This window comes from Salmo salar, chromosome 12 (genome assembly GCF_965601325.2).
Source record: "Salmo salar chromosome 12, fSalSal1, whole genome shotgun sequence".
In the NCBI taxonomy this organism is placed as follows: Eukaryota; Metazoa; Chordata; class Actinopteri; order Salmoniformes; family Salmonidae; genus Salmo; species Salmo salar.
Window position 1 is genome coordinate 84,170,400 of NC_138302.1, and position 10,461 is coordinate 84,180,860.

The window sequence follows — 10,461 nt, forward strand, 5'->3', positions numbered from 1 at the left end:
ACTTTCCAATCTTTAGGAATCTCAGACAATACGAACGAGGTTGAACAGACTAGTAATAGGGGTTGCAACAATGGTGGCGGATAATTTTAGGAAGAGAGGGTTCAGATTGTCTAGCCCAGCTGATTTTCATGGGATACAGATTTTGCAGCTCTTTCAGAACATCAGCTGTCTGGATTTGGGGGAAGGAGGGGGGGGGGGGGGCTTGGGTAAGTTGCTGCGGGTGGGGTGCAGAGTTGTTGGCCGGGGTAGAGGTAGCCAGGTGGAAAGCATGGCCAGCCGTAGAAATATGCTTATGGAAATTCTCGATTATCGTGGATTTATCAGTGGTGATAGTGTTTCCTAGTCTCGTCTCAGTGCAGTGGGCAGCTGGGATGAGGTGCTCTTATTCGCCATGGACTTTACAGTGTCCCAAAACTTTTTGGAATTAGTGCTGCAGGATGCAAATTTCTGTTTGAAAAAGCTAGCCTTTGCTTTCCTAACGGACTGTGTGTATTGGTTCCGGACTTCCCTGAAAAGTTGCATATCGCGGGGACTATTCGATGCTAGTGCAGTACTCCACAGGGTGTTTTTGTGCTGGTCAAGGGCAGTCAAGTCTGGAGTGAACCAAGGGCTATATCTGTTTTTAGTTCTACATTTTTTGAAAGGGGCATGCTTATTTAAGATGGTGAGGAAAGCACTTTTAAAGAACAACCAGGCATCCTCTACTGACGGGATGAGGTCAATATCCTTCCAGGATACCCGGGCCAGGTCGATTAGAAAGGCCTGCTCGCAGAAGTGTTTTAGGGAGCGTTTGACAGTGATGAGGGGTGGTCGTTTGACCGTGGACCCATAACGGACGCAGGCAATGAGGCAGTGATCGCTGAGATCCTGGTTGAAGACAGCAGAGGTGTATTTAGAGGGCAATTGGTCAGGATGATATCTATGAGGGTGCTCATGGGAAACCCCCTGTGGGAAAAACAGGCAGACAAAAAAAAAAAAACAGCAACCAGGTAAAGGATTTGATTTATGTGTTTTTTTGTTTTACTTGAACTGCGATTTCACCTAGCAGGTTTAAGTAAAAGTATCTGCCCCTTGTCATCAAAAGGGTACGTTCAGATATCTTTTTTTTGCTTTCTTTGTCTGAGCTATGCCGTGAAATAGATTAGTCTGAGCTAGACCATCGCATACTTTTTAAATTGAAATATTGTTAACCACCACAAAACTAGCGAGTTAAGCACACTGAAAATTGTAAATGTACAAAATATGAACAAATCTACGCAGCATCATGCAAACCCTCGTAAAGTGAAAATAGACGCATTCGGGAACGTACCCAACGCACTCAAAATGGTGAGAAATTACTTCATTCCCCATAATTCAATAATAAAGGCACTGTACTTCCGTCAGGAGATGCGCGCCCGCTAGAGGTGGCATTATTCTACACACAGAGTCAAACAACAGTTTACGATAACGTTACAACATTTAACATGCATTTAAATTCTTCTCGAAGAAATTAAAGGTAACTTAGATATGATTTGAAAATAATGTGTACACAGGAAAATGCAATAGCTAGCTAAATATCCTATTTACCTGCAAAACTAGCTAGCTATGCTAACAAACTAACGTTAGCTAGCTAGATAGCTAAGTGTTGTCTCAGCAAGAAAAGCTCTAAGATCCGCTCAAGTTGTCGACTGTTGTACCAATCGTCTTTCCCTCTTAGCTTTAACATGACATGCATGCATAGTCACAGAAAAACACAGGCAGTATACTCAACTTGGAGTCAATGTGTACAACAAGACGAGACTAGGCCTATGCGAATACTGAAACTCACTGTTTCAGATGTTGACAGATTTGGTATCTACTATCCCGTGTTACAGGTGGTTGTCCCTGTAGTAACTTGTGCAGCAGTGATGGCTGTATATGTCCACAACAAAGGTATACCGTGGGAGGTCCAGCAGAATGGCACCCTGGCACCAGTGGACCATCTCCGCAACGAGAGGTCTGAAAGCCCCACTCCAGGCCTGGTGGTGGGCACAGAACCAGGTGGGCATGGCAACTCTAATAATGGCATCACTTTCCAGTGACCGATATCCACTTGTAGCCTACTTACTGTAGATGTCATGTTCCTACAGACCAGCTCCCCTGTCGGAATTACACATCCAGTCATAGTTCTGAACAATGCCACTTTATGGTGACAGAAAATGAATATTTCTCTAATTGCAATATGTGTCCACTTGAACAGAGGGTAAATGGGCTGCTTATAATATTGCACTTGGCCAACTATGGACCTAATTATTATTATTATTATTTTACTTCATTGGAAGTAGTTTCAAGTAAATACTTTACAAGCCACATGTTCTATTGATTGGGCTAACAGCTCTTGCTGTGCCACAATGTCACGAGAGCGACGGGAGCGACGGCAGCATGAAATAACTGTTGAATCTACCATTAACTCAATTTCATCATGTGACGTTTTCCAAGTAACCGCTTTGACACATTTTGAACCATGCAACCTCTGAACACACCTTCAGTGTGTGTTGGCTGGATAAGGAGTAGGAATGTCGCTGCACAAGAGCTCACATGTATCCTTTCTCATCCACATATCTTGCTTCCTGGATTTAGAATAAGTGGTCTTTGAAATAAGTGGTAGGTTTTGCTTGTCTTATTTGTTCTGTTTCAGACTGAGTTGGATTATGATTGATATGGTACATTTGTTTATTTGCCTTTTCTGAAGGTCATGATACAGATTTGTTTTGGGGAAGGAATTACAGTACTCTATTCTTCAGGAGTGATTCATGCTGCTGGCTCTGCTGATTAAAACACCAGTATTACTGAGAAAATAGGACAACATTACGACTGGGAACCTTTTGTTGGCTTGCAGTGTTGAATCTCTTTCTTTTTTGGTTTATGACTTTCAACTTTCTTTTAAAGCAGGGGTTCTCAAACCTTTTGGGGCCGGAGACCCCTTTTATGATAGCAAATTCTTCAGGGATAATCAGAACACAACTTGAGTGGGATAAAAATGGCATACAATGAGTTTTACCAATACTTTGGCAGTGCATGGCCAATGAACCTATTAAGTCTCGGGCCCTGGAAAGGAACATTTCAAAGGCCCGCCTCTTGGCATCGACGTCATTTCCTGTCCTAGAGATGAAATGCACGTTGAGGTTCCACCTCTGAAAAATAACAAAGGCTGCTTATACGTATTCATGAATTGGGTGTGGGAATTTCCACATTGATTTGGTAAACGTTAACAAATAGGGCACTGACAGCTGTCAGTGTAGCTAGCGAGCATGTTAACCTTATCTTGCTAGCTAATGTTATCTGTTGTTACTACACCGTATTCAAAAGATTAGCCAGTTGGCTCTGTGGCTGGTTCTGGAGCTGGATTTGTGAGAAGCATTGATTTTGGGAAAACTTTTCCACAGATGGAAACATCTTTGACTTCGCAATCTATTGTTATCTCCAAAATGTTGACATCTTCCATAAATTGCGCCTGCGAATCCGCCATAGAAATAGTTTGAAAAAATAAGATGAAGCTCGGGTAATATGGATAACTATTGAAAGATGGATAAAAAAGTGGATATGCATAAACACAAGTTTGCAGCCCCTATTTTTATTTGTTCCATGGCTCAGGCGGCCAAGTGGACACAAGGCTGTTTGGCTCATCTCAGTCATTAAGAGGAATAACTTTGCAGCTGCTGTTTCTATTTAATTAACAATGCCATGCTGGTAGGTGGTAACATTAAAATAAAACCCAGCCCTGAAATGAAATGTAGGCTGTCATATCATAGGAAAAAACATTCACACGGATTTGCAAGAAGTAGGCAGTTCGGATTTGTCACTTCAAGCCCAAGTATGTCATACTTTGACTAAAACGATGACTTATCGACTTAAATTGTTGTGAAACATCTTGGGTAAGCACTGGCCATTGTCTTTCAGTACGAAAACATTTATTTCTACTGATGTGGGCATTTAACAGGGGTACGTTCATTTTTCAAATCCAACTTTATTTATATAGCACATTTCAGACACGGATGCAAAGCAATGCACTTTACCGGAAAATGTATAAAAACAATAAAAAGAGCACGTGACAGACAGACAATCTGTAGATAAGTCATGGGAGTTCAAACGGTAAAAGCAGAGAACAAGAGGACTGTAGAGACTAATCCATGGTAAAAACCAAAAGCTGAAATGTAATATATAAATAATTAGCTAAAATAACAAAGACTAAGACCACCCAGGAAAAGCAAAGCTGAAAATATATTTTTTGACATCATTTCGGCCCCCCTCAGATTCTCTCGCATGCTGTTTTTGTATATTTCCAGGGGAGAACTTAAATCCTAGTCTGACCTGGGAAAAGGCTTGGGAACTCTTACTGCAGATGGAAGTGTCATCTAGATTAGATTTTCTAAATAGGATATGACTTGCTGTCCAGGAAACATTCCTACATCATTCAATGAAAGATGGCCTCCCTCTTTTTCCCATTCCCCTTAGGCACTCACGTCAAAGTGCTGTTCTCCTGGAGGCTATCATAATGCACACCACTTATGACTTCTGTCTGGAATGGCTTTTAGTGTTGTAGTCAAAGCATTTCAGTTCTCTGTCCTTCCAAGAACATCCATAAACTGATTTCACTTTTACTTTGTACTCATTTAATATTTTTGCCTGCTAGATGTCACTGTTTCATCAATTCATATTATAAAAGACCAATATTTTACCCAGGGTTTGCTGTCAGGACAGTCAGTTAAGCCATACATTTCCCCCCTGTATTCAGATGTTGATGAGGATGGGTTTATGTACAGAATCACTGTATTAAAAACATGATCTCATCTCCACAGGTGCTGGCCAGGAGAGTGCCATGTTTGTTCACGCACAGTCCTTTGAGGACCTGACTGCTGACAGTGAGCCGACTACTGAGCCAGAACCAGAAGGAGAGACTGTGCTTGGAGAGTCAGCAGAGGAGGAGGCTCTATGTCTGGGAGCTGAGCAGGAGACCCAGGAGGAACAGCAGCCGGAGGTGGAGGTAGAGGAGGAGCGCCCAGAAAACAGGAGTAAGGAAGAGGATGTGTGCAGTGAGGTCTGGCGTAGCCACAGGAAGCATGTGTTTGTACTGAGCGAGGCAGGCAAGCCCATCTACACCCGCTACGGCACAGAGGAAGCCCTCTCCAGCACCATGGGGGTCATGATGGCACTGGTCTCTGTTGTGGAGGCAGATAAGAATATCATCCGCTCCATTCACGCAGGTAAGTAGAAGATGTAGGGAGTATCTGTGGAGGGGCAAATTAGTTAGAGTAGCCTTGCAGTTTTTGTCAATGAAACATGGTGAACAACTATGAAGTAGGCTACATAATTGAAAGCTCAGTCGGTAGTTCTGTCAGTAAGACATGCCATATTGCAAGAAAGGCTGCACCTATCTACTAGTACTGTAGATGTTTCATTGCCCTCTCATTCAAATCTTCTGTTCAAGACGGTTACAAAGTGGTGTTTCTTCGCAAAACTCCTCTGGTCCTGGTGGGCGTATCCCAGACCTGTCAGTCAGACAGAGAGCTGACGCGTGAGCTGCAGTACATCTACTACCAGATTGTCAGCCTGCTCACCCTCACCCAGCTCAACCACATCTTCCAGCACAAGCAGAACTACGACCTGCGGCGCCTACTGGCAGGCTCCGAGCACCTCACTGACAACCTGCTGCGTCTGCTGGACCGCGACCCGGGCCTGCTCCTCAGTGCTGTCACCTGCCTCCCCCTGGCCAGCTCCACCCGCGACCTGGTCTCCTCCAGCCTTCAGGCCGCCAAGGCCAAGAGCTTGGTCTTCTCCATCCTCCTGGCTGGGGACCGTCTGGTCACCCTGGTGCGCAAGAAGGACCAGTACCTGCACCACATGGACCTGCACCTGCTCTTCAACCTGGTGGGCTCCTCGTCATCTTTCCGCGAGGGTGAAGGCTGGACGCCCATCTGCCTCCCTAAATTCAACACTGCTGGCTTCTTCCACGCCCACATCTCCTACCTGGAGCCTGCCTCTGACCTCTGCCTCATCCTGGTGTCCACCGACCGGGAAGACTTCTTTAACCTGTCTGATTGCAAGCGCCGCTTCCTGGAGCGGCTGAGCCGACGCACTGCCTACCAGTCCCTGAAGGAGGCGCTGAAGTGCCCCAGCTACTCTGTCACCCAAGTCGGCATCCCAGAGCTCAGGCACTTTCTGTACAAGTCCAAGAGCTCAGGGCTCTACACTAGGTGAGTATGGATCACCAGACACACATGATGGCACACATGATCTCCTATCCTGACTTACCACCAATTAAACCATTCTGTTTCTGTGTTCTCTATCAGCCCTGAGCTACCCTTGCCATACCAATCTTTAGAGGAGCAGGAGAGGCTGATGGGATTGTACCAGTACCTCCACAGCCGCTTGCACCAACCGACACGTCCCCTGCGCTCCATCTACCGCTGTGGAGAGACTGAGAACTTGCTGGCCTGGGTAACCATAGTGTTATACCAATCTATAGATTTGCATTGTTATACATCTCATCTTATTGATACCATCTTGTAGATGTTACAATTCAGTCTTGCAGTGCATAATAAAGATATTGGTTCATAAGGATCTCTTCAGGGGGTATCTGTAGTACCATTGTTATTCATCTCCCCTCTAAACCCTCTTCCACCACCTCTACCCTACCTCTCCTTTAGGTGACCAGTGGCTTTGAGCTCTACCTCTGTTTCAGTCCTCTTGGGACCAAGGCCATGGCCGTGGCTGCTGTTAATAAGCTGCTGAAGTGGATCAGGAGGGAGGAGGACCGCCTCTTCATCCTTAGTCCTATGACATACTGAGCCCCCATCTGACCTAGCTACAGTTCCAAGAAGCCCTGGCCCTCTAAACCGGCCTCATGACGTTGAAGTCTGATGGACACTATTGGAGGCCATGGATATAATGCCAACAAACCATCATACATCACTGTTGTGCATATGCAGTCTGTGTTTCCTCTTTGCAGACCCTTCAGTCTATGGTCATCAGGGGGTCCAATGAGATCATCACAATGAGGGTACAGCTATGTTTTATCAAACATAAGTTTTTTATTTTAATTGTTTGCTTCAACTACGGTGATTGCCCTATGGGAATTGAGAGTTACGCAGCAGACATTTCAATTAATAACAATAACATCTGTGATGCTGTCCGTGTTGCTATAAGATTATTTTAAACTCACTGTATGGAATCACTACCTGGACATGAGGAATGCTGTGTGTTGTTTTAGCAGTAACCTACAAACATAGCCAATAGAGACTGACCATCTTGAAAAGGAACAACATTTGTTTTTATCTAACTCTAGTATGCGCTTGAGGGGCTGTTTTATGTTTACCAAGATGCTCTTGCTTGGCTAGGGGATGCATGTCAAGGGCAACGGTTAACTTTCTGGGGAAAGCACATTCCTGTGACTTAATAGAGTCAATATTGTCAATAGTCCCTTATCGTTAGCCCAATAATTGATGAAACCAAAAAAAGATTAATCTCACTTAATGACTGTAATGCAGTTAGCCCCATGCTTTCTACTTAGGCACAAATCCGCTTACTTAAATATACTTATTAATTTCATTATTTTGTTTGTCTGCATACTGCAAGAGTAATGTGAAAATTCTACCATGATTACTGTTGTTTCTCTAAATATTATTTTGAAAGTTTTTTTAATGTTAATTTGTGTCTTCATTTTTTGCTTGGATTAATGTTTTGATCATGGATTTTTACCGTCAAAGATGATGTAATTGGAAAAGTATCTTTATTTTAAGATGGGAATCTCTGAGTTGTCTGTATTAATATGATTTTTGTTATCTCACAAATTATAAGTGTTTCATGGGTCCATCACATTTGATTAAGGAAAAATACTGTAATTTTCACATTCACCTTGACAGTCATCAAAAGCCTTCCCTCATGTTTCATGCCTTACCTAATTACCTTCAGAGTTGTGCTAAGCTAATAGGGTGTGATGGCTGGAGCTTGTTAGGGTTTTAGGGTATTGTAGCTGATTAGTTTACAGTGGTGGAAAAAGTACCCAATTGTCATACTTGAGTAAAAGTAAAGATGCCTTAATAGAAAATGACTCAAAAGTGAAAGTCACCCAGTAAAATCCTACTTGTGTAAAAGTCTAAAAGTATTTGGTTTTAAATATACTCACGTATTAAAAGTAAATGTAATAGCTAAAATATACTTAAGTATCAAAATTAAAAGTATAAATCATTTCAAATATTATAAACTCAGCAAAAAATGGTTTATTTTCAGCAAACTTAACATGTGTAAATATTTGAATGAACATAAGATTCAACAACTGAGACATAAACTGGACAAGTTCCACAGACATGTGACTAACATAAATGGAGTAATGTGTCCCTGATCAAAGGTGGGGTCAAAATCTAAAGTAACAGTCAGTATCTGGAGGCCACCAACTGCATTAAGTACTGCAGTGCATCTCCTCCTCATGGACTGCACCAGATTTGCCAGTTCTTGCTGTGAGATGTAACCCCACTATACCACCAAGGCACCTGCAAGTTCCCGGACATTTGTAGGGGGGATGGCCCTAGCCCTCACCCTCCGATCCAACAGGTACCAGACGTGCTCAATGGGATTGAGAGCCGGGCTCTTCGCTGGCCATGGCAGAACACTGACATTCCTGTCTTGTAGGAAATCACGCACAGAACGAGCAGTATGGCTGGTGGCATTGTCATGCTGGAGGGTCATGCCAGGAAGGGTACCACATGAGGGAGGAGGATGTCTTCCCTGTAACGCACTGCGTTGAGATAGCCTGCAATGACAACAAGCTCAGTCCGATGATGCTGTGACACACCGCCGCAGATCATGACGGACCCTCCACTTCCAAATCAATCCCGCTCCAGAGTACAGGCCTCGGTGTCATGCTCATTCCTTCGACGATAAACGCGAATCCGACCATCACCCCTGGTGGGACAAAACGGCGTCTCGTCAGTGAAGAGCACTTTTTGCCAGTCCTGTCTGGTCCAGCGGCAGTGGGTTTGTGCCCATAGGCGATGTTGTTGCCGGTGATGTCTGGTGAGGACCTGCCTTACAACAGGCCTACAAGCCCTCAGTCCAGCCTCTCTTAGCCTATTGCGGACAGTCTGAGCACTGATGGAGGGATTGTGCGTTCCTGGTGTAACTCGGGCAGTTGTTGTTGCCATCCTGTACCTGTCCCGCAGGTGTGATGTTCGGATGTACCGATCCTGTGCAGGTGTTGTTACACGTGGTCTGCCACTGCAAGGACGATCAGCTGTCCGTCCTGTCTCCCTGGTCACATCTGCAGTCCTCATGCCTCTTATTGCCCTGGTCACATCTGCAGTCCTCATGCCTCCTTGCAGCATGCCTAAGGCACGTTCACGCAGATGAGCAGGAACCCTGGACAGCTTTCTTTTGGTGTTTTTCAGTCAGTAGAAAGGCCTCTTTAGTGTCCTAAGTTTTCATAACTGTGACCTTAATTGCATACCGTCTAAGCTGTTAGTGTCTTAACGACCGTTCCACAGGTGCATGTTCATTAATTGTTTATGGTTCATGGAACAAGCATGGGAAACAGTGTTTAAACCCTTTACAATGAAGATTTTTACGAATTATCTTTAAAAGACAGGGTCCTGAAAAAGGGACGTTTATTTTTTTGCTGAGTTTATACAAGCAAACCAGACGGCACCATTTTCTTGTTTTGTGTAATTTATGGATATCCAACAGCATTTACAAACGGAGCATGTGTTTGTGAGTCCGCCAGATCAGAGGCAGTAGGGATGACAGGGATGTTCTCTTGATTAGTGTGTGAATTAGTCCACTTTCCTGCATGCTAAGCATTCGAAATTTAATGAGCACTTTTGGGTGTCAGGGAAAATGTATGGAGTAAAAAGTACATTTATTTTTTCTTTAGGAATATAGTGAAGTAAAAGTAAAATTGTCATAAATATATATACTAAAGTACAGATACCCCCCCAAAAAATACTTAAGTAAAAATACTTTAAAGTACTACTTAAGTACTCCACTGTTCATTTGTGCCACAACTCTAGTTTGTAGATCTGCTAACATTTTACAAATGTTCCTAGGGATTAGTGACTTAATATTAGGATAAATAATACATATGTAATGTGTAGGTGTTCATGTCTGAATACAACACATTGTGAGAATTTTGTCTGTAGGCTATTATAGGACAACTGACATCAGTAACTATTTAACCACATACAAGAGACAGTAGCTTTTTTTTTTACCCCCTCGTTGGTAAGATTTTATTGTAATTTGTTTTTTTATTGTTTTTCGTTTTCAACCATTTCAAATGGACTACTCATTCATATATTTATGTTAAATCAAAAACAGTTTTTTCTTTGTGAATAAATAAATAGGAAATACATTTTTGAAGTCAAGTGGCAAGCGTCGTCAATTTCACTGTCATTTTATGCACTTGGCAGATGCTACACTGTATTACTAGTGCGCGCCAAGAGAAGGGGCGTGCGT

General features: G+C 43.3%; 1 protein-coding gene across 1 annotated transcript; it reads left to right on the forward strand.

Moving 5' to 3' along the window:
* The first annotated feature begins 1,368 nt into the window (after nucleotides 1-1,368).
* LOC106565757 (protein SAND-like) lies at nucleotides 1,369-7,665 on the forward strand. The gene is made up of 6 exons (XM_014133241.3): nucleotides 1,369-1,495; nucleotides 1,854-2,019; nucleotides 4,818-5,222; nucleotides 5,447-6,212; nucleotides 6,309-6,456; nucleotides 6,666-7,665. The coding sequence occupies exons 2-6, from the start codon at nucleotides 1,887-1,889 to the stop codon at nucleotides 6,804-6,806; spliced, it is 1,593 nt and encodes a 530-aa protein (XP_013988716.1). The 5' UTR covers nucleotides 1,369-1,495; nucleotides 1,854-1,886; the 3' UTR covers nucleotides 6,807-7,665.
* The last annotated feature ends 2,796 nt before the right edge of the window (nucleotides 7,666-10,461 follow it).

What these genes read in the sequence shown, in the direction of transcription:
- LOC106565757 (XM_014133241.3), top strand. Translation starts at nt 1,887, where the DNA reads ATGGCTGTATATGTCCACAACAAAGGTATACCGTGGGAGGTCCAGCAG. An exon ending in AGCTCAGGGCTCTACACTAG is followed by an intron (nt 6,213 to 6,308) that starts GTGAGTATGGAT and finishes GTTCTCTATCAG; the next exon opens with CCCTGAGCTACCCTTGCCAT. An exon ending in CTGAGAACTTGCTGGCCTGG is followed by an intron (nt 6,457 to 6,665) that starts GTAACCATAGTG and finishes CCTCTCCTTTAG; the next exon opens with GTGACCAGTGGCTTTGAGCT.